At 37.5% G+C, this 23,292-nt stretch overlaps 1 protein-coding gene across 2 annotated transcripts in view; it reads right to left on the bottom strand.

Annotated features, from left to right (window-relative positions):
- rbpms2a (RNA binding protein, mRNA processing factor 2a) overlaps nucleotides 1–23,292 on the bottom strand; it is a 53,246-nt gene that overhangs the window by 27,630 nt on the left and 2,324 nt on the right. For both annotated transcript variants that reach the window (XM_079858470.1, XM_079858469.1), the window contains exons 2-3: nucleotides 22,963–23,176; nucleotides 12,915–12,992 (exon numbers count right to left, since the gene is read on the bottom strand). In XM_079858470.1, coding sequence (XP_079714596.1) covers nucleotides 12,915–12,920 — 6 coding nt within the window. In that variant the 5' untranslated portion in view covers nucleotides 12,921–12,992; nucleotides 22,963–23,176. The remainder of the gene's footprint in view (nucleotides 1–12,914; nucleotides 12,993–22,962; nucleotides 23,177–23,292) is intronic.

Raw genomic sequence — 23,292 nt, 5'->3', positions numbered from 1 at the left:
TTTATAATATTTGTATTTTATTTTTTAAATCCTGTTTTTTCTGTATCTCCCAGAGATTACCATATTTTTTGTAATAGGTGCACAGTTTGAAAATATTACAGACGGTCATTTGTGTTATGATAGCCCAACACAAGGCCCCTGCCAGTGAATGATACAGTAAATACAGTGAGTTTGTGCTGAAAGAATGACAGAGACGTGGTTTTCTGATCGATCGCATGAGCTCAGAGAGATCTGGTGCTGCTCTACGTCTTAAGCTTTATAAATCACTTAGTTTGAACATTAAGAACAGCCTGTCCTAGACTAGAGGTGTTTACATTCTGTTGGGCTCTCCTCTCTCTCTCTCTCTCTCTCTTTTTCCTGCCTCCCTTTCTCCACCTCCCCCAACCGTCCCTCCCTTGCTTTGTGGAGGAGGACAATCCACTGGAAGGAACGAGGGACTTGGCCGCAGACCAGAGCAGAAAGAGAGAAATACTGTAGTGTGAAGTTTGACCGAGTGCATGTGCAGAACAAAAGAGGTCACATGACCAGCGGATTGAATCTGAGGGATGAACAGGGCAATGATTGATCAGGATCACACCTGGTGGAGAGAGAGAGAGAGAGAGGGAGTGTGTTTGAGCTGTAGCTCCCACATGACGTCAGACGGCCGAGTGGGGGTCCAACCAGGGGGTCAAGGGCAACATGTTCCCAACAAACACGGAGAGAAAACGATTAACAGGACTTTCGCAGCAGGGGAGAAATATGGAGGGAGCCGAGGGGGTCTCTTGAGAAGAAAAATATAGCAGGAAAATGACCTTCTTCCTCACAGAGTCACTGAGAGCATCTCCAATGCTCCTAAATATAGTTTGCTGAGAACTTTGGGGAGAGAAAAGAAAAATGTGGGAAATTCCATTCTTTCCCCTCTTTCTCTGTCTCTTTCTCTCCTTCTCTCTTAATTAATTAAACTAAACAAAACAAAACAAAACAAAACAGTAATGCATTGTAAATCGTGCATTTGTATTGCTAAAGCAGTGCTAAACTAAACTAAACTAAACTAAACTAGTTGTTTAAATTTAGAATTTGTATTGCCAAAGAACTACTAAACTAAACTAAACTAAACTAACTAAACTAAACTAAACTAACTAAACTAACTTAACAAACTAAACTAAACTAAGCTAAACTAACTAAACTAAACTAACTAAACTAACTTAACAAACTAAACTAAACTAAGCTAAACTAACTAAACTAAACTAAACTAACTAAACTAACTAAACTAACTGAACTTAACTAACTAAACTAAACTAAACTAAACTAAACTAACTAAACTAAACAACAGTAATGCACTGTAAAACTTGAATTTGCATTGCCAAAGTAGTACCAAACTAAACTAACTAAACTAAACTAAACTAAACTAACTAAACTAAACTAACTTAACAAACTAAACTAAACTAAACTAAACTAAACTGAACTAACTAAACTAACTTAACAAACTAAACTAAACTAACTAAACTAACTTAACTAACTTAACTAAACTAAACTAAACTAAACTAACTAAACTAACTTAACAAACTAAACTAAACTAAGCTAAACTAACTAAACTAAACTAAACTAAACTAACTAAACTAACTTAACAAACTAAGCTAAACTAACTAAACTAAACTAACTAAACTAAACTAAACTAAACTAACTAAACTAACTGAACTTAACTAACTAAACTAAACTAAACTAAACTAAACTAAACTAACTAAACTAAACAACAGTAATGCACTGTAAAACTTGAATTTGCATTGCCAAAGTAGTACCAAACTAAACTAACTAAACTAAACTAAACTAACTAAACTAAACTAAACTAACTTAAACTAAACTAAACTAAACTGAACTAACTAAACTAACTTAACAAACTAAACTAAACTAACTAAACTAACTTAACTAAACTAAACTAAACTAAACTAAACTAAACTAAACTAACTAAACTAAACTAAACAACAGTAATGCACTGTAAAACTTGAATTTGTATTGCCAAAGTAGTACCAAACTAAACTAAACTAAACTAGTGCATTGTAAAACTTGAATTTGCATTGCTAAGGCAGTACTAAACTAAACTAAACTAAAATAAATTAGCTCTGTATAAAGATTTAAGATTGGTTCCCAAGCACTGCTAAACTAAACTGAAAACAGTACAGTGAAAAATTATAATAGTAAAAAATAAGTTTCAAAAATAAGTGAAACAAAATAATTGAAAATTGTTTAAGAAATGTATGACCAATTTGACTAAATAATTCTGAAGTAACATTAAGCCGTTATGTAAATAAATGTCTCTCTTTCTTTCATTTTCTCTGTGCAGAAGCCCTGTTCTGAGGTCAGTTTCCTGCTGGAACAATGTCAGATTCATCTCTGCTCCGGCTCCAGCTTTCCCATGACCACATGACCACATGACTGACACCTCCACAACCTCCACGCGTCCCCAGTGAGGCTGAACCCACAGAGCCGGGACAGGAGGTGCTGCTGGGGTCCCACCCACAAGTGTCCCGCCTTCCTCTGTGACCCGTTATCCCTGTTTACGGTGAACTGATCCACACACACACACACAACACAGCGTGGGAATCCCAACATCTCAGGATACATTTAGAGTCAAACAGCCCTAGAGCATGTTTTCCACCAGCTAGCATTCTTACACACTGTACGGACAATGAAGAAATAGTTACTGGATTTGTGTCATTTAATCTATAAATATTCCAGACATGCTCTGGTCTCAAATCTTATCAGCGTTTTTAGGGTATTTCCAAATGCATGAAAGAGTTTGCAGTTAGTAGGAAGTAAATGAGATATCCTTGACCACACTATTCTGCTTTGTTCTCAAGGTTATATTCCGACTTCTAAAAACTAATAGTCATAAATCCAGATTTAAATCTTGTGAGCACATATAATGTGGATGTAGAAGTGTGATGGAAAGCAGAATTATGGCCTTTAACCTTCTCTTCACGTCTATGTGAGATGATCGCTTCACCTAATCCCAGAGGTTGAAAAGTCACGCAGTTCCAGGCATAAAAGCATAGCATTCAAGCATAAAAAACATCAAGAGCTTTCTCAAAAAAGCATGAATCTGTCACAGAGCACTAGCCAGATTAGCTGGCTTCTACTCAACATCACTGAGTCAGCAAGCACAGGAAGCAAAGGCATGTTTACAAGTTCCCAACAAACACTTCTGAAGAAGGAAAGTTACTGGATTCGTCAAAGTTTGTGAGGTTAAAGCTGCTGAATCTTTGAAAGTAGACCAGATATGTTGCTAGACTACATGGTTCCTGGCGTTAGAGGGGCGGGTTTGTTGATCAAGTTAGTTTGAGCTTGATTTCGGGAAGAACTGATTCATCTTTTGCCTTATATAAATACAAACTTACAATACTGCTAACATCCTCAGATTACAGTCTCCGTTTCACCGGCTGTGTTTCCTTTTTGGTGCTTTGAAGAGTCTCTTTAAGATAAGATATCCAAGTGTGGTACGCCCTCTTCCAATCGTGAGCTGCTGTTAACTATTTATAAACTCTGAGAAATGGAAATACTCACTCTCTCCCCTCACTAATGTGCAGAGGCGTAAAGAGTACCTGAAAAAATAGAGTAAAAGTGCAGATATATTGCAGCGAAAAAAGGTGATCAATTACAATAAGACTAGAGTAAAATTGATTCCCCCGGTTTCACAGAAAAGGCGTAAGTCTCAGACTAAAATGCATGTTTGAGCTGTTTGCACTGGCATATCTTTAAATATGTCAGTGCCATTGTTTTGTCTCAAGATGCACATAAGTAATTTTTTTTTCTAAGGCATGTTTATAAAAGCTACTTAAATATCCTAATTGAACTAAGGTTTAATCCTGGCTTAATCTAAACCCTGTCTGTGAAACCAGGCCCTAAAATATCTGATTTTAACAGTACTTAAGTATTTTACTTGTACTGAATGTGGGCTCAAAGATGCACTAGTCCTACAACAGTATCTTATGCCTGTTACAGACTGGTACAGCGATTTCAGCAATCCTATTAGATCATTACAAATCACACTGTACGACATGGATCTGATAAACTTGTGTATAACATGTTTGTAGACTGTACGATGATGACACCTATTGAATCGTAGGCTACGACGCAAGTTAGTATAGAAGAATGAAACGTCATGTGGTAAACATATAGAGCAAGAGGATTCGCGCTTTGGCAATTGTGGTTTTTATGTGTGCTGAAAAAAAGAGGAGGAAGGCGAAAGAGGAGATTATGGACGTGATCATCGCTAGGGATTTTGCAAATGGAGCTTGAGGGAAGTAGTTTTAAGTTTTAGATGCATGTCGCGTTGATCAATACGCCATTTCATGTTGCATTTTTATTGGCTAGTCAGTTGATGTTTGTCATAGCAGCAAACACACTGTGAGATGATCACGCTAAATTTATGAATGTCAGAAAATTAGGCTATCTTTCGTCTGAAGACCATGACAACAGCCATCTTTGAACTTCTCTCACTGTCTGATATAGCACCACCGTTTAGGAGCCACGACCAAAGAAATCACCACGATTGGTAATCTTTGTCTGGGACAGCCCTAAATTGACAATGTGTACCGGGCTTTAAGTAGCCTTGTTGACAGGTTTGGGTGAGCAAGGGCGAAACGCACAAGATATAATTCCTTCAATTCCTTCAATGTCAATGTAGATGGCGATATCACTTCTTTTGTAGTGCTGCAGAAAAAGTTAGTTGCCACCAAGGGGGTAATGTTTCAGAAAAAACTGAAGCTTCCCCGGGCACCGCCATTGATTAGTGGACCATCACCTGCTGTTAGCATCCCATTGACTCCCATTCATTTTGGCGTCACTTTGACAGCGATTAACTTTACATCTGAGGCGTTTAAAGACTCCATTTGTCCATTATTTATTTCTAAAGAAACACGAAAATGTATAAAAGGCTCCATTACCTTGTATCTTACGTTATGGCACCATAGAAGCCGTTTTTGTAAAAATAGGCTAACGATTGCGTCATAACCTGCGACTCTCTGTCGCACAGTAGAGAAATTACCGTATGGACAGGAGGAGAAGCTCGCGCACAATCGGGAGGACGTGGAGGCAAAATGACAAAGTAATTAATCAGAATTCTTAGCAAAAGTGTCTCCTGCTCCAAGCTCATGGACACCTCCTACTCACACTCTCTGTCTCTGCAAGTTTCGGAAGGGAATGATTCAGATTTCTCTTGGCACAGCTACTAGAAGACAGACGGGTTGCTCACGTCACATCTACGTCATCAAGCTCAGTTTGAGTCTGCGCAGGACGCTCGACCATCAGGAAGTGAGAGCTTCTAATTGACTTCACTTTTCTCCGTTGAATCCAATGGGGTCGCTGTGTCCATTTCTTTTACTGTCTATGGTTGCCACGCAAAATGTAACGAGTAAGTACATTACTCATCACAAACGTATCAGAGTACATACACTTATTTAAAAATGTAGTCAAGTAAAAGTTGCTAATGTCTCTAAAAAACAGTATCTAATTACATACTTGACACCACTGCTAATGTGCGCATGTGAGGTAATATCACCTGACTTCAGGAGAAGTCCCGCTCTCCCGATCGACACGAGAGGTCACTTGCGAGCCCTGCGCTGAAGATCATCAATCAGAGATGTGAAACCATAACACATGCCATCTCTGTTTATATCTCTCTGTCTCTCGCGCGCTCTTCCCGCTGTCATCTGGATTACGTCTACGAGCTGTCAGTGATAAACCACAGGCCCACCTGAAAATCTCCCCAGCCCTAAACAACTCTCTCCTCTACTCCCGGCATGTTTAGATAACCCCCCGCTCTGAGTTTCCAAACTATTCAGTGTGTGTGAAATTGCAACGAAAACACAATGAAACTATATAATTGGCTGCAATATCTGATGCAACTCAATCGTTCGTCACAGCACTGAAATCCCATCTGTTAAAAACAAACACATGCAGAGGGTTTTGATCACATGATCTCCAGTGTGGCAAACATTAGAATTGGGTTTTCAGGTTTTTCAAACCAATCAAGAATTCTTAAAAAAATTTAACAAAAAAAAAAAACATTATCCAAAGAAGATTTTAGGGGTGCCTTCCTGTGCAAAACTCACTAGTAAAGTTTGCCTTAGGAAGTACCACTAATAAAAATGATTTTCTCATGAAAGTCCTTTCAGAGTTCATAGAAAGTCCACACACAAACGTACACATGACCTCGGCTCTCAAATAGCACCATCTATGGGTCTGAAGCAGCAGATTGGGCGGGAGATCTGATCTGGGGTCAGGTTTGACCGTCATACACTAATGACTGACTCATGAGAATGAAACTTTCCCTTTCTCGCTCTCTTTTAGTTGTTCATCATGTGTTCTCTGTTTCTCTGTCTCTCTTTGTGTTGCTCTCCGCTGCAGCACAAGCAGTGGGTGGAACTAATCTCATTAAATATGAAAGAACTTCCAGTGAATTGAGGAAAGAAAGAGGGAGTGAGAAAAAGAGGAGAGGAGAGGTTACTGAAGGTTGGTGTGTATGTGTGTGTAAATGGTTATGCAGCTCAACACGCTTCTCTGTGAGAACTTTGAGTAAGTTTGACGTAATCGTGTCGCACTTTGTTTCCTGTTTGGAGGCGTGACTCGGATGACGGACATCCCATTGGACAAATGAGAGCTCCAAATCGGATTTATCTTTTTTAATCAGCAGGAAATACCAGCTGATTCTCTCTGGTGTGTTGATGGAGAGTCTCTCCAGTCTAGTGTGACAAGAACATCTTAACAAAAGCTGCGATTTAAAGTTGAACTAAAAAGAAATATAAAAAGAAAAGCATCTGGTCTGGCGAACTGGGAAATTTAAAGGGGATATTTACTCAACCTGACAGTGATTAAACTGCTGCACGGTTTAAAAATATATTGTTGGTTTAACTTAAGTATACTGGTTGCCTTAGAATTTTGAGTTAATACAAATGAAGGAGATTTATTTAATCAACAGAAACTCAAAATATTATGTTGCTGAATATGTTATATACAAGTTGATTTGATAGAAGAAAAACATTTTTTTTACAGTGTGGATGTTGCTCATGTCTCCTCAAATTGCTAACTCTCATTGAAAATGATTAATTTCTAATCTTTTTATCTTTCCCAAACACTCTCTGTGTTCTCTTTTGATTAAAACGATTATTTAAGTTTTTTTTTTTTTTTTTTGGAATAACATGCACTATAGAAGCTTGTTTCCGCCACAGAATAAAACAATTTAAAAGATAATCACGACTTTTTATCTTGCAATTCTGACTTCTTTTCTTAGAATTGTGACATGTAAACTGGCAATTGCGAGTTATAAAGTCCAATATTACTGAAAAAATTACTTTTTTCAGAATTGCGAGTTTATATCTCAATTTATGAAGTCTCTAAGTTATAACAAGTTATAAAGTCAAATTGTGTGATATAAACTCGAAGAAAAAAAGGTCAGAATTGTGAGATAAAAAGTCGCAATTACCTATTCTATTTTTTATTCTGTGGCGGAAACAAGCTTCCATCATCATACATACACCAATGATTTCTGAAAAATTCGAGCAGGAACATGTACTTATAATACCGTTTAAAAAGTTTTTTAAAGAAATTAATATTTTTATTCAGGAGAATGCATTAAATTGATCAAAAGTGACAAAAAAAAAAATGTTATACCGTCTGTCCACCAAAGAATCTTGAAAAAAAAAAATATATACAGTACAGGCCAAAAGTTTGGACACATTACTATTTTTAATGTTTTTGAAAGAAGTTTCTTCTGCTCATCAAGCCTGCATTTATTTGATCAAAAATACAGAAAAAAATGTAATATTGTGATATATTATTACAATTTAAAATAATTGGTTTTCAATTTATTATACTTTAAATTATCATTTATTTCGGTGATGCAAAGCTGAATTTTCAGGATCATTACTCCAGTCTATCAAATGATCCTTTAGAAATCATTCTAATATGATGATTCATTATCAAAGTTGGAAACAGTTCTGCTGCTTAATATTTTTTCATAACCTGTGATACTTTTTTAGGATACTTTGATGAATAAAAAAAAGAAAAAGAAAAAAGAAAAGAAAAAAAAAGCAGCAAATGTTTTCAAGATAGAAATCTTTTATAACAACAATATACACTACTGGTCAGTAATTTGGGGTCAGTAATTTTTTTCTTTATTTTTTTTTAAATAAATCAATAATTTTATTCAGCAAGGATGTGTTAAATTGATAAAAAGTGATAATAAAGAAGATTTATATATAAAAAAAAAAAAAATTATTTTGAATAAATGCAGTTCTTTTTAACCTTTTATTCATCAAATATATTAGGCAGCAGAACTGTTTCCAACACTCATAATAAATCAGAACATTAGAATGATTTCTAAAGGATCATGTGATTGACTGGATGTCACATGTGACACTGAAGACTGGAGTAATGATCCTGAAAATTCAGCTTTGCATCACCGAAATAAATGATAATTTAAAGTATAATAAATTGAAAACCAATTATTTTAAATTGTAATAATATATCACAATATTACATTTTTTTCTGTATTTTTGATCAAATAAATGCAGGCTTGATGAGCAGAAGAAACTTCTTTCAAAAACATTAAAAATTGTAATGTGTCCAAACTTTTGGCCTGTACTGTATATCACGGTTTCCACACATTTTTGAACAATAGTGTACCACAAATCTACATAAGATTAATTTTGATTTCATGTAAAAAAAAAGCCATGTTAATGTATATTACGTCTGTTTTGTTTGCATGAAACGACTTAAGATTATAAGAGGACTTCAAATATGACCTCATATGATATGTTAGAGAACATCTCATTCTAAAATAATAAGAAACACAATGTTGCTGTGGTTTCTAAGAGTATTCTGCCCAAATCAACCAACATAAACTTTCATATCACTCAAACAAACACATCAGAACACCACAAATTCCACAATTATAGCAGAAGTGCAGTTATTTACCCGTGCGATATGAATCCGAACACATTGTGCACCAATTATAACAAGCAGAGCCGGATTTCATCAGGAAAATGGAAATTAGCCGTATATGGACTCAATGACCAGGATGAGGAAGTTGAATCATGGAAATTTGAATGCATCATTTTACTTGGGTTGGCAAGAGAGGTTCTTACCTAACACCAGAGGAATGCAGAGAGAGAGAGAGAGAGAGAGAGGCTATTGACTGTAGCGTTCAGTTTACCATCCGTCTGTCCATTACTCTGAAGCATTTGTAACAGCAAAATCTGTGACCTTTCACCTCTACAGGCAGATTTGTTTGACCTCTGGGGTTCCTGGGATGCTCATGTTTGTTGTTAAGTTTACATAGGAAACTACAGCACAGCAACAAACACAAATGAAACATCCCGTGAGTTTTTCTGTTGCTGGCTGGCAAAACCATATAAGAATACCAAGTCCAAAACAACATGGTACTTTTTGTAAGGGCGACATACTTGCCCTAAAAGTCTGAAAACTCTCCCATCATGATTAATTTTAGATCCTTATTGTGTCTTAATGCATATGAGAGATGGAGCCGTGTATATGTGTGGTTATCCTGCAGGTCTCTCCAGGCTTCGTTTCGGATAAGAGCCATTCCATTGAGCTCCACTTAACAGGTTAAATATTTCATGCTCGCACCGAACTGCCACTTTGAGTTCAGAGATAAAGACGAGCAGCAGTCGCCTGCAATCATTCAACAACTCTATTTCTATACTTGTTTATTACGTATTTTCCCCCTAAACGCACTCCTTTAAAAAAAGCTCAGGACTGAAAGGTTTGCTGATTTGATCCCCAGAAGCGAGAAACGAACATCGTTGTGCCCTGGAGCAAGATGCTTAATCTCAGGTTACTCCTGTGAGATTGTGTTTTGGAGAAACGCATCTGCTAAATGACTACAAACTAACTATGACTGTCATTTTTAAAAGGTCATATGACATATTTTTCAATTATTTTGTGTTTTGCGCCACAAAACAACCCCCATTTTTGTAGTAATTCGTCTCATTATTAGAATGAAATAAAATAATGTGAATTTAAAGTCCCCCTGTAGTCAATAATTGTATCCTTAAAACTCATCTTTGATCACCAAAATTGCATATTTAAAAAAAATTGTAAAAAAATTGTAAAAAAAAAAAAAAAATCTTCATGCCTTAAATTAATTGAATGTAACTCTACACCTTTGCCTCATTTAGTATACGCAGTTCTATGAATATGCAAATTAGCCACGCCTCCACTCACTCACTCACCTCAGAGTAGAGGGCTGCATTGGGATTGAGTCCCGCCAGGTCCCGCGGGACCCAACGCAAATCTTTGCTGCGGGCGGGAATGGGCGGCTAAAAAAAACACTGCGGGATCGGGAGGTAGCCTAGCGACATGATGGAGATGTCAATAATGGCACTTTTCCACTACACAGTACCAGCTCGCCTCGGCTCGGCTCGACTCGACTCGCCTCGCCTTTGTTTGGTTTTCCACTGTGTAAAAGTTGTAACTGTATCTGCTTCCAGGTACTTTTTTTTCCTGCCACCTCCGGCGAGGTTCTAAACGAGCTGAGGCGATACTAAAATGTGACGTGAAAACACGGCAGACTGCTGATCAGAGAGAATCATCACTATTCACGGCGTCATCATTGCACGCGCCAGACGGAGTATCCTGAATAAAAAACAGCAAAAACAAAAACAAAACCATCCAAAAACAGCATACACTCGATTTCCTCCATTGTCTTGTGTGTATGTGTCCAGAATACATGCCGGCCAGGGAAACGAAACAAACAACCCCATGAATCTCTTCAATAATAGCAATACAAATACATGTTTTTTCCTGCAGGACGGGAGAAGACACAAAATCAATGCATCTCTATTATTGTGCGGGAATAAATTCTCAGAGTTTTGCGGGAGCGGGCGGGAGTGTAACACATACGTTGCGGGAGCGGGCGGTAATGGTCAGAAATTCGGCGGGCGAAGGCGGGAGCGGGATGAAGAAAACAGTCCCGCGCAGGGCTCTACCTCAGAGATCCACTCGTTAACCTGATTGGTTACAAGGTAGTTTGTGACGTCAGAAACAGCAGCGATTTCAAACCGTGTTTTTGAGACTGTCTTTGGTTCACTGCAGTTTTAAAGAGAAAATACTCAGCAATGGTGTCGACTTATAAATGTATACATGCTTTGTCTTAAAACACATTAAAAACACCACATAAACATATAAACAACATTAAAATCTTGATTTTCACCACAGGGGGACTTTAAGTGATCAAACGTAAGTGTAACAAAGTTCAAGTTCAGGTAAGAAGCAGGCGGGAACCGGCAAACGTTAAATGTAAAATAAACATAAACAACAAAACGAAAGGAGCAGCAGCGGCCGACTGCGGCATATAAGCATAATAATAGTCCTTTCTCTCCTCACTGTCATCCTTCCTTCCTATATCCTTCCGGAGCTCCTCCGTGGGACTCGAGACCGGTGTGTCCAGCAGGTCTCTCTCATTAGCATTCGCTCCATTGACCTCGTTCTGCTCTCAACTTTAATATATTAGCTAAACTATGAACATTATTTCATGCCCGAGTCTCTTCAGATTGCTTTCCATCGGCTGTGGATGTGAAGACGACAACTCCTATGATTCCACGTTCATTCACGGCGCCATCAAGGGTACGCCTTTGTCATTGTTTTGTATAAATTGCCTCTAGGTGAAACTTGCATACTGTGCCTTTAAATCTGCAGAGTGGCAGTGTCTACACACAGCCAGAAACAACACAAGGCTTGACTGACTTTGTACATATTGTTCTAATAAATCATTAGTTGTTCTGGTGTTGATTTATGCAAAAATAAGAAAAGTAGGTGTGATTCATTTTCAACACTGCCAAATGTGTATAAAACTGCACAGCAGCATTTGACTAAGTTTTCTTTCGGTTTTGCTGTGACCTTTGGTTGAGGCAATGCGAGGCGTTGTGTGATGCTGGACAGATTTCATGCTTATATCATGATGCAATCCCTAAAGAAAAGAAAACTCCTCCACGCTGGGATAACTAGCACTTTCCCGGCTGGAATTCCACTCGTTATTCATCAACTGCGGCACATTCCAGTGCAGTGACATCATAATGAAAGACTCCTCTACAAATCAGATTCCTGCGACATAAACTCTCCTTTCCTCTGATCAGTAAAGGTATGTTCATCAAGAGACAGAGGGAAGAGGAGGAGGAAGAAAGATGACTGGATGCATTTTCCACATGAAATCCAATCATTTTCTAAATTCACACAACAGATTTGTGCCATCTGAATTGTCTTCTAACAATAAAACTTTAGGCATCAGTCAGAAAGTGAACAAACATAAAAATCTATCATCAACATGTAATGGCTGAAATAACTAGAGAAATATTGGTCATTTTCTCAGATATGATACTTTGCCAAGAGGTCAAAATGGCCGAGTAGTCATCAGCGCTGCTTCCTTTGTTTTGAAATGGATCCATGTTAGGTTTTCCTCTCTGAATCTGTGCAGGATTGAAAGTTTTACAGTCTCTCTCACACATAATGGAAGAATTCAGAGGATTTTTCGTATTTCTGGCACAGGTGAGGTCCTGTCATGAAGCGCTTGGATAATTTAATAACGTTAATATTTCTGGCTTTCTGTTTCTCAGATCTGCTAATACATCCAAACAGGTTCCACATGACCGGTGTGCTTCATGAAACACAATACTGAGGAAAAACAGTCGAAAGAAAGACAGGAGATTTTGCTTATTGTGTCCAGCTGTTAACGTTAGTTTTGGAGATGTGTGAAAATATGAGGCAGAAGATGATATTTCATTGAGAGTTTCACTAGCAGCCAATTAGAAGTCATATTTTTACAGCATATTCAGCCATAAATCAAAAAATAAATTTCCCCTTTAATTATTTGCAAATACATCATGCAATACACATCTCAACTGTGGTTTATTGGTACTGACCTCCATAACTCTGATTTGTGGTCACGGCTCATATCAGGAAGGAGGAATATGGCACCACAACACAGACTTTTCATCAAACTGGCAAGGAACCATGGTGAAAGATAAGAATTTATTGTTATTTACTGTAGTACTTGTTAAACAATAGCGTCTCCTTGTGGACACAGGTTTAGTATACTATGAAACGATATAGTTGTAAACAGAAGGAATAATACACTAACTTACCTGTAGTACCTCACTCCATCATAAGTTATTACGTTGGAGTTATCGAGTTGCGTTCAGTTACTACAAATAAATGTGGTTATTTTTTAAATAATTTTGTACAAAATGAGCTCAAAGAAAGGGTCCTTAAATATTTATTCTTTTTAATTATAAGAATATATAGCCTACGCTTCAGCTGTGTGTTAACACCATAGACTGACACCTATTTTTTTTACAGTCTATGGTTTGGCTAACACTCACACGACACGAACAGGAATCACGTGAGTAGCTAACGATAGCAACAGCCGCTCGATCTCGAACGACGAATCGTCAAAACATAAATTCTGTCATTATTTTTCACGTTATAATATAAATTAGATCCTCACGTCTCAAAAGTATCATATCATTTTCATGTAAGTATTAGTTTAAGAACATCTTTAACTAACTGAATATAATTTGACTCAAATCGTCAAGTGAAACGATTTGAGTCAAATTATATTCAGTTATATACGCACGCACGCTTGACTTATACTCCGTTGTAATATCTCTGTATTAGTGGATTTTTTTATTAGGGTTATTATATATATATATATATATATATATATATATATATATATATATATATATATATATATATATATATATATATATATACTTTATTAATAACCACAATAAATAAATAAATAAACCCAAAAATGAAAATTCTGTCTAAATTAAATCATATAATCATATATCATATAAAGTGATCGTGTCTCTTCAGAAATTTTGGACTAAACCGTTCGATTTATATGGATTAGTTTTATCTCTTTCTGAACTTTATTAAGTGTCTGTCCATCTATGGAGGGACAGAATGAAATCTCTCAGATTTCATCAAAAATGTCTTCATTTGTGTTTTAAAGATGTACGAAAGTCTTACGAGTTTGGAACAACATGAGGGTGAGTATTAATGATAGATTTTTATTTTTATTCTAAAAAAATGTTTTCTTTTTTTTCCCCCCATTTTCCAACACAGACAGCAGATGGCGCTATCTGCTAGAACAACGATACCGCTCCTACTGTCTGAAGACCTCTGAACTCCTGTGCAATGGATTTGTATTTTGAATCAGTTTTCTGTCAGTCAAATTCAGTGACAGCATTTTGTGCAGTAATTCAATTTCACCATGTGTGTCCCTCTGGCCAAATCAATAATTCATCATCTCTAGTCAGTTGTGAGTTTCAACCGTGTGTGTCTATGTGCATTTAGATCAGGGTTTAGTTGCTTGCTGGTAATTTAAACTCTTCATCACTGACAAATGATATCGGACACATTTTTATTCTGAGGTTTTTTAGATTTTCTCTAAATCACTATCACATGCAGTTCAACAATCATGTGATGAGAGGCACAACGCTTCTGCAAAGACAACCGATTTTGGCCTAGGATCAGAGGGATTTGCAAAATTTGTCTCAAACAAATACAAACCTTCATTGCAGACATAAGTTCTCTTCAGTCCCTTTTATTACAAAAAGATAGTTGATAACGATTGCGGACGGCCGATGACAGCTGATCTCACATCAGCTGCTGTATTCTGAGCACTTTATTTACAGTGCTGCAGGCTCTGAGAGTCATGTGATGAATATAGGTCGAGCGTTCCACATCACTGCGAACACACACTGGAACACATGCAAACTGAGCTCTAGAATGACAAGACTTCTGAAGGAAATGTAAATGGCATTTGCTCATGCCAAAGTTGCCACAATCCTAGGGTGTTATGGTCGGTTGCCAGGGCGTTGCTATGTGGTTGCAAAAGTTGCTTACTGGCCCAAATCAAAAGTGCCCACTTTGCCTTAACAAATACCACTAATAATTATAATACAGACAGATATTTCACTAATAATACATATATTTTAGATTTCAGTTTTGACAGAGAACATAGACAAGCTTAGATCCTGCCCAACTCCCTCTCTCTGGTTTCCTCTCCATGCAAGAAGTTTCCTGGATACATGTTTCCCAGCACGCACCGCTGCTGCTCTGCAGGGTCAAAGACACTTTGACCAAACACTGAGAGATAAAATCACATTATTAACCACAGAGCAAATGCTCTCTCGCTCTCTCTCTCTCTCTCTCCAACTAACACAACAGCAAACAACTACATTAAAGCCATGAAATCCAAATGGACTTGTTTTTTTCAATTGAATAAAACCATAACCATGCTCATAATTTTATTCATGTGCCCTCATAATCTTTAATCAAAATAACCTCTCCTGCCTCTTCTCTGATGACGTGTTTACTGGCGCGGGGGCGGGGCAACCTGTCACTCACATGAGATCCACCAATAGCATCCAATCAATTCCAGACGGACAAAATAAAGCCCCGCCCTACATTTGTTCTTGTTTGAGAAGTCGTTTCACTCGGACATAACTCACAATAGGGAAGAAAAGACTATCGTAACTATATCGTAAAGTGCGATTAATCTTGCTCTATATGTTTACCACATGACGTTTCATTCTTCTATACTAACTTGCGTCGTAGCCTACGATTCAATAGGTGTCATTGTACAGTCTACATACATGTCGTACACAAGTTTATCAGATCCATGTTGTACAGTGTGATTTGTAATGATCTAATGGGATTGCTGAAATCTGAAGTCTGTACTAAACAAATCAAAGGTTATCAGTTTTGGTTTGTTCATAGGCTACTTAACGCTAAGTATGAGTCAGACCTGAGCTCTTCCCGCTCCTTGTTTTGCAGAGATTCAGTCACGCAGAAAAGGACTCCGCGAGGGGAAGTATGGGAGGAATTCCCTCGACTCGGCACAAATCTGCCCGTCTAAAGCCCTGCTGTGCAGTTTGGCCTACTTCAGGCTGTGTGGACAGAGCAGGTCCAGAACGCTGAAACCTCTGTTATTCTAGATGTTTACTGGCTTGCTGAAAGGGCACAGAGGCCCGGACATACCCGGAATATCTGTCCTCTCTAAGCGCTCTGTGTTTAAACACAGAGATTAAGGAAAGCAGGGCAGTAACAACACACCGATTAAGTGCTCAAAGACATTTTAGTGTCAGAACGTCACACATCGGTCCCTGTTTACTGGAAGTTCTGCTTAGCAGCTCTGTGTGTTCATATATCTAATACCACAAAACAAGAGGCCTTTCAGCATGAGGGAATTCCTTCAGCGCTCGGACCAGAAGATTATGTGTAATGAAGGGTTATTCACAAAAATAAAATAAAAAATAGATTTTTCAGACTTAACAAAATGTTACAGCTTTATTTTCATTCATTATTGTATCATTTTATTTGAACAAAAATCTGGTCAAAAAATAATTTCCTAAAAAAAAAGCTCAGATCATTTTTTTTCACCTGTAAAAATAATTCACTATGACACATTTAAATGAACAAAAAACTAAATGATTAAAGATCAAAAATCAATAACTTTTTCAACATGCTGGGAAAATCATCATGGCTGCGTCCAAAATCGCATACTCTCTTGAGTAGGTACTTGTTTTAAATAAGTAATTACTTCACGACCGCTAAATAAGTGTGTGAAGTATGAATGTAATCTGGATGGACTACATTCGCCATGTTGTCATTATCATGTGACCAACCAGCATCAGTTACGTCGCTTCACTGCCATTCATAAATCCTCTCCCGTGGCCTCATGGGAAAAACATGTGACAAAAGAAGTATGTCCGAATTCACAGTACTCATAAAAGAGAAGACAAAAAGTACTCGGAAGATCTACTACTTCCGGCAGGATTCTGAAGTGTGCGTATGATGGACACTTTACTATCCCATGAGGCCATGGGAGAGGATTTATGAATGGTATGGTGACGCAACTGACTCTGGTTGGTCACATGAATTTTTAACAGTGATGTGATCAATGACAAAAATAACTGAAGGGAAAATGTTTCTTCTTAAATTACTTATATTATTCACTGGTTGATTAGTTTTGTTTTTGGCACACTTGCAGAACAAATACGCGAGTAAGTGAGTGAAAAATGCTAAACAAAATAACACAATTTGACTGAATTGTTACAAAATTATGCCTTTTAAATTTAGAAAATCTGAACTATTTTTCATGACTAAAATTTGAGAATGATCCAGAAGTTACATTTACAAAGTTAAGTTAAAAGTCTCTTCTATAGTTATAATTCAGTGCACAAATCATCAAAAACCAGGAGAGGCAGCGTAAAAAAAAGATTATTCTTGCTAAGATAGTCATCAAGAGGAGGTTTCTAAGAATTACAGACACAATAAGGCCTTATATTAAACTATGATTACACTGATCCACCAGATAGACTGGCAGGACCAGCACTAAACTCATGCCTAGGTATTTCCAAGAGGAGTGAGCGAGAACGCTTAATGTGAGAGAAGTGGGCCTCAGTTTTCCAGAAGTTGATGAAAGACTGAATATAATGCCACTGGCCGTTGTTTAAGACAGGAACAGTGTGTATTCATAATTATTCACGTTTTCATCGCTCAAGCTGCTGTACTGGTCACGTTGTAACTTCCTACCGGGAGTCATTTCAATAAACAACACACTAAAACAGACATTACCGGTCAGCATGGTTCATTTCCAGCCTGGAGACCTTTGAAGTCACACACACACATTCATAAACTCACTATCCTATAACCAGTTTTAAATTTAGTTTAGGAGGAAACCAAAATAGATTAATAAACAAGAAAAGCAGTCAGCGTGGGAACGTAACCAGCGGAAACATAAGCAGAATTATGGGAAACAGAACTTTCTTTTCTCTCTGGGCTTCTGGGTCCAGAGAAATGGCTGTCACTGTTCATGAGGTCCCACACCCTGATCCAGCTCAGTGTGTGTGTGTGTGTTTGTTCAGACTCGTACATTGTTTCTCCACTTCCTCAGTTGTTCTTTTACTGCACTTCTGATGCTTTTGGTGGAAGTGAGTCTGTGCTGACGGCCCAGGCTGGTGCGTTGAACCGATTCCCACGACCTGCTGCCCTTCCTACTCACACACTCACGCAGTTTGCTAAAAGATTGTCCGATTTTTTTTTCCGAGCATGGTCTGCAAAAATAGAATCAGATGGGAACAGTGAAAAGCCAGGGATCTCAGGACTTGGGAAATTAAGAATGCAATACATAAATATACATATATGCATATATATATATATCAAATCGATTTATTTCGAATTAATCGCATCTAACATAAAAGTTATATACAGTATATGTGTGTGTGTGTGTGTGTGTGTGTGTGTGTGTGTACTGTATATATATATATATATATATACATATACTGTATATATACAAAAATGTTATGTTAGATGCGATTAATTGCAATTAATCGATTTGACAGATTGGTTATATATATACACATATATATCAAATCGATTAATTGCAATTAATCACATCTAACATAAGTTATATATGTGTGTGTGTGTGTGTGTGTGTGTGTGTGTGTATACTGTGTGTATATATATATATATATATATATATATACACACATAAACTGTATATATACAAACTTTTATGTTAGGTGCGATTAATCGCAATTAATCGATTTGACAGATTGGTTATATATATATATATATATATATATATATATACATATATATATCAAATCGATTAATTGCGATTAATCGCATCTAACATAAAAGTTATATATATGTGTGTGTGTGTGTGTATATACTGTATATACTGTATATATATATATATATATATATATATATATATATATATATACATATACTGTACAAACTTTTATGTTAGATGCGATTAATCGCAATTAATCGATTTGACAGATTGGTTATATATATATATATATATATACACACACACACACACACACACACATATACAAATTTTTATGTTAGATGCAATTAATTGATTTAACAGCACTAATTGTATTATACTGTATTGTATTAAATTGTATATACTGTATGTGTATAAAATTGTATATATATAAACAGTTTTTAATGATACTTTTAAATACTGAATGTATTTTTATTTTTTACATTTCTCTACGTCCGCCACCTTGGATTTATTTTTCTCTACATTTTCTAAGGTTTGTGCAATTGTACCTTTTAAGACTTCTGTATTTAAATAACATCTGTTATGAATGGAATGCAAAATCTAGTGTCTAGAAAGTCTATAGGAAACATGTAATCAAATCTAATGATTTTAATGACCTAAACCCTTCTATAAGGTATGGACAGTAAGTGGAAGTGGCGTGCTGTGTTCCTGGAAACTGTCCTGCATGGAACGCCGCAACGGAAACTCCGAGCCAGAACAAAAAGTATTAGTGCCAATCAGCTTAATGCCGTACGCCACAAAGCCCCTGACACACACTGCACACACTCACTTCAAGAACCTCTGCTCAATGCCAGACACACGCCAGCATCCCTAACCATCCGTCAGGGGTTGTAAGTGAACAGAATGTCTTTTATTGAAGTGTGCATATCAGCATGGGTTAGCAACTGATACACCTCTATCTATGTCAGGACAGAATAAACCCAGGTGATCACACATGAGGAACAGCCTGAACTCAGCATCACTGGTGAAAGTTCATTCGGCTGGAATGGGGCATTTCAGCGGTGCTTAGCAGCCCGTCTCGCAGAGACCGGGTCAAAACTCTCGCTGAGAGAGCTTCACTGCTGAGGCCTGTATGTATAATACATCACAAACACATTCTTAATACATTCAAATTGATGTAAAATGCTTTATTTGTTCATGTAAAGAGATAGAAGTACACTTATGATATATCCAGGGATGCACATAACTTTTTTGGTCTGGTTCTCAAGGGAGAACCTGGAGATTTGGTACTCACATTATAAGCGGCACACTTATCCTGCAAGCTGCATAAATGTAAAATCTGTTCACTGTAGAAATTAAATATAGGTTCATCTTTGTTAAAGCTGTATTAAAAAAAAATAAAAAAATATTAACATTAAATGACACAGACAACAGCAGGAATATTAGGCTGCTGTCACTTTAAGACCGAATGCACAGACCGAATATACTGATACACATCCGGTTTCTTTCTCAACTGTTCACTTATGACATAACCGAGAGAATACTTGCCGAGACGGGTATTTTAACATAATTTTGTGTGTATGTGTCTGTTCACCGTTAACTGTCTCTGACATTGTGAATGGCTAACACATATTTAGCAGCTAGTGCAGCTGTGCTATCATCTTCTCCAAGTATCACTCAGTTCAATGAATGATGGAATGAATGTTTCAAATCTGGGCAGAAAAGTTTCTCTTACATTGATATATTTAGTACAGTTGAGTAGAAAGTTTTTTTCTCATTCTTTATCTACAGATCCTCTGCTCTCTCTCTTTCCATGTTTGTCTACGTCTTCCTCTCTCTATTTCTAGATCATGGTCACTTAATCTGTATTTGGAGAGGATTTGTCTTTCTTTAAATTGTTTAATTAATAGATAATTGGCCAATTTAGTGGTTCTATTTAGGGTCGAGTAACATTGGAGTTTATTCTTTTGTCGATTTCTTTAATAATAGTTTTGGGGTTCTCTCTCTCTCTCTCTCTCTCTCTCTCTCTCTCTCTCTCTCTCTCTCTCTCTCTTCGAGTGTGTGAGGCTGTGTGCACAGATAACAGCGCGTGTTATTTTTACCACACATGCGCACCATTATGTGCACCCCTGGATATATTGTAATTAGTGCTGTCAAATCGACTAATCGTGATTAATCACATCAAACTTTTATGTTAGATGTGATTTATCATGATTAATCGATTTAACACATTTTCTACAGAAGATTTGTGTGGTGATTCGCTTGGGTGTTTTGGCTGATCGATAGGATGTTCTTACAGTTAACTAGGATTTTCTGAGTGGTTGCTAGGGTGTTCCGGGTTGATATGCAACTGTGTTGTTGGTTGGGTGTTCTAGGTGGTTGCTAGGGCATTACTAGAGAATACTAGGAGGTTGCTAGTGTGTTCCAGGTGGTTTCTAGGATGTTCTAGGTAGTTTCTAGGGCATTGCTAGGGAAGTCTAGGTGGTTGCTAGGGTGTTTATAGGAAATTCTGGATGGTTGCCAGGATGTTCTATGTGGTTTCCAGGGCATTACTGGGGAATTCTGATCTACATACCTGCAGAGATCCAACCCTGATCTAACACACCTGTCTGTTATCAAGTGCTCCTGGTCCAGTTGTGGAGCTGAACTTTGCAGGAATGTAGATCTCCAGGAACAGGATTGGGCATATTGAATTGGTGATAGTTAGGGTGTGTTGGGTTGTTGCTAGAACATTGCTAGGCTATTTTCAATCTCCTCAACATGTCACACTCTTTTTAATTAAATACCACTAATCAAGGAATGAATAAAGCAGAAATCAGAAGCAGTTTACAGGCCATGTGAGTAGTGACAGAGAGAATCTCTCCCGTTCGCCTCTGAGATGATTACCTGACACAGTAAACAAGCATTTCCTGGATGTACAAGAGTGCCAAAGAGGAAAAGATACAATGGAGCTTTTAATAGATCAGCAAGCCGATGCTGTCCATGGAATAAAACACTCTCTGTTCTCACTGGCCCATCAGAACTGTGTGTCCTGCTTGTGTTTGGGACAGGCCCTGTTTACACCTGGTATTAAGATGCGTTTTGGTCGATCGGCTCACAAGTGGACGACGATAAATACAGGAGTAAACGGGGTCTAAAACGCTTTGAGCTTGTCCGCTTTCAGCCACTTCCAGAGGTAGTCGAAAACGCATTGCTTTCGTAGAGTAAACGCTCATGTGATCGAATGTGTTCAAACAGCCACAAAAGCTCTCCAACTACTGACCTAACGCGTAAACATTATGGGAAGAGCGCTAGCCAGAGGGGATTCAAAGTTTGGATTAAATATGAAAAACATACCAAGCACAATGTTTTCTCTCCCTTCCTGATTTCTAACACAGCGTTTGGCTGGTGTTGCGGCTGTCAGAGCAGAAACTAAAGCTGATGTTTTCCCGTCGTCTCCGACATCGTATGTCGTTCATATGTAAATTACACAAGCTTATTTTGTCGATTAGATCAAAAGATCTGAAAAAAACACATACATTTACCCACCCATAGACCCTTCCCTTGAAGAAATCAGGACAGAAGGGGTTGAAAGTGGACAAAAGACATATTCGGTGTAAACGGGAATATGTCTCTTAATACGGCCAAAGGGGTTTTGTAGTCTGGAATATTATGATTTACTGCTCTAATAAACTTCATAATTTGACTCCATCAAATATATTAATTGTTTGATAATTATTGTTGTTATTCATCTGTCATCAGCAGGGTGAATCATTATAGAGCATCATTATGGAAAAGGAAATTTGTTGTTTGTTTAGCCCTGGAGGTTTCAGAATGCCTTTTAGTGGCTCTCAGTTTGAGAGAAACCACACAGAGGGGTGTGTGTGACAGCGTTATCTGAGCTAATATATGTTTAGGTCTTCAAACTCGTTTATTGTTTTCAAAAAGACAGCCAGCAAATCAGGTGGTTGCTAACACCACAATTCACTGTAACCGCCAAACACATGATGGATGTCGTGCCAGCCAACAAGGACAAATGAACTATGAAATCTAATATACCATAAATAAGTAGACAGCTAAAGTTCCCTATAATTTTGGTGGTTTCTGTTCTCATAATGAGATTCCACATGAAGAAAACTAACAACCCAGCTTGATTAAGTTCCCCTACTGCATTGATTCTCAACGTCTCGGTTGAAGTCTCCACAGAAATCTCTTCTGAATGCTAAATTCAAATGCAACTAACCATATTATTATGCATAGTTAGAATAGGATAAAATCATCTCGGACCTGTGGCAAAACCAGAAGAAAACCCCAACCCTATGCAATTATAAACTGCTATCATTGTGATTTAGAACCCAGTTGAGGATCCATTACGACTGACAATCCAAACCCAGTACCTTGCAGAGTTCAGATATTGATTGTGTTGTGGGTTCTCTCTGGAGGTCATACACTTCACTCACTGAGACTGATCTTCACCCAGCGCTGTGTAGCGATCACATCGCCTGGTGTCCGGTTCCTAATCCTTTAATCTTTTGGCCCAGGGTTGTTTCCATTATCAGCTCTTACACAACATAAGCCCAGTCCACACCGTTGCAAAAGTCCTGAAGAGGTCTTAAAAAATAAATAAAAAGGGAAGCGTAAGAGTATTTTCAGATGACTATCTTCAGTTCTATGAATTTCTAAGCATTTGTTTATAAGATTTGACATGTATTGCTCAGTAACCGTTT

The sequence above is a fragment of the Squalius cephalus genome (assembly GCF_949319135.1).
Source record: "Squalius cephalus genome assembly, chromosome: 23".
Classification (NCBI taxonomy): domain Eukaryota; kingdom Metazoa; phylum Chordata; class Actinopteri; order Cypriniformes; family Leuciscidae; genus Squalius; species Squalius cephalus.
The sequence above is the reverse complement of the archived record's forward strand: the minus strand, read 5'-3'. Positions and strand labels throughout refer to the sequence as shown.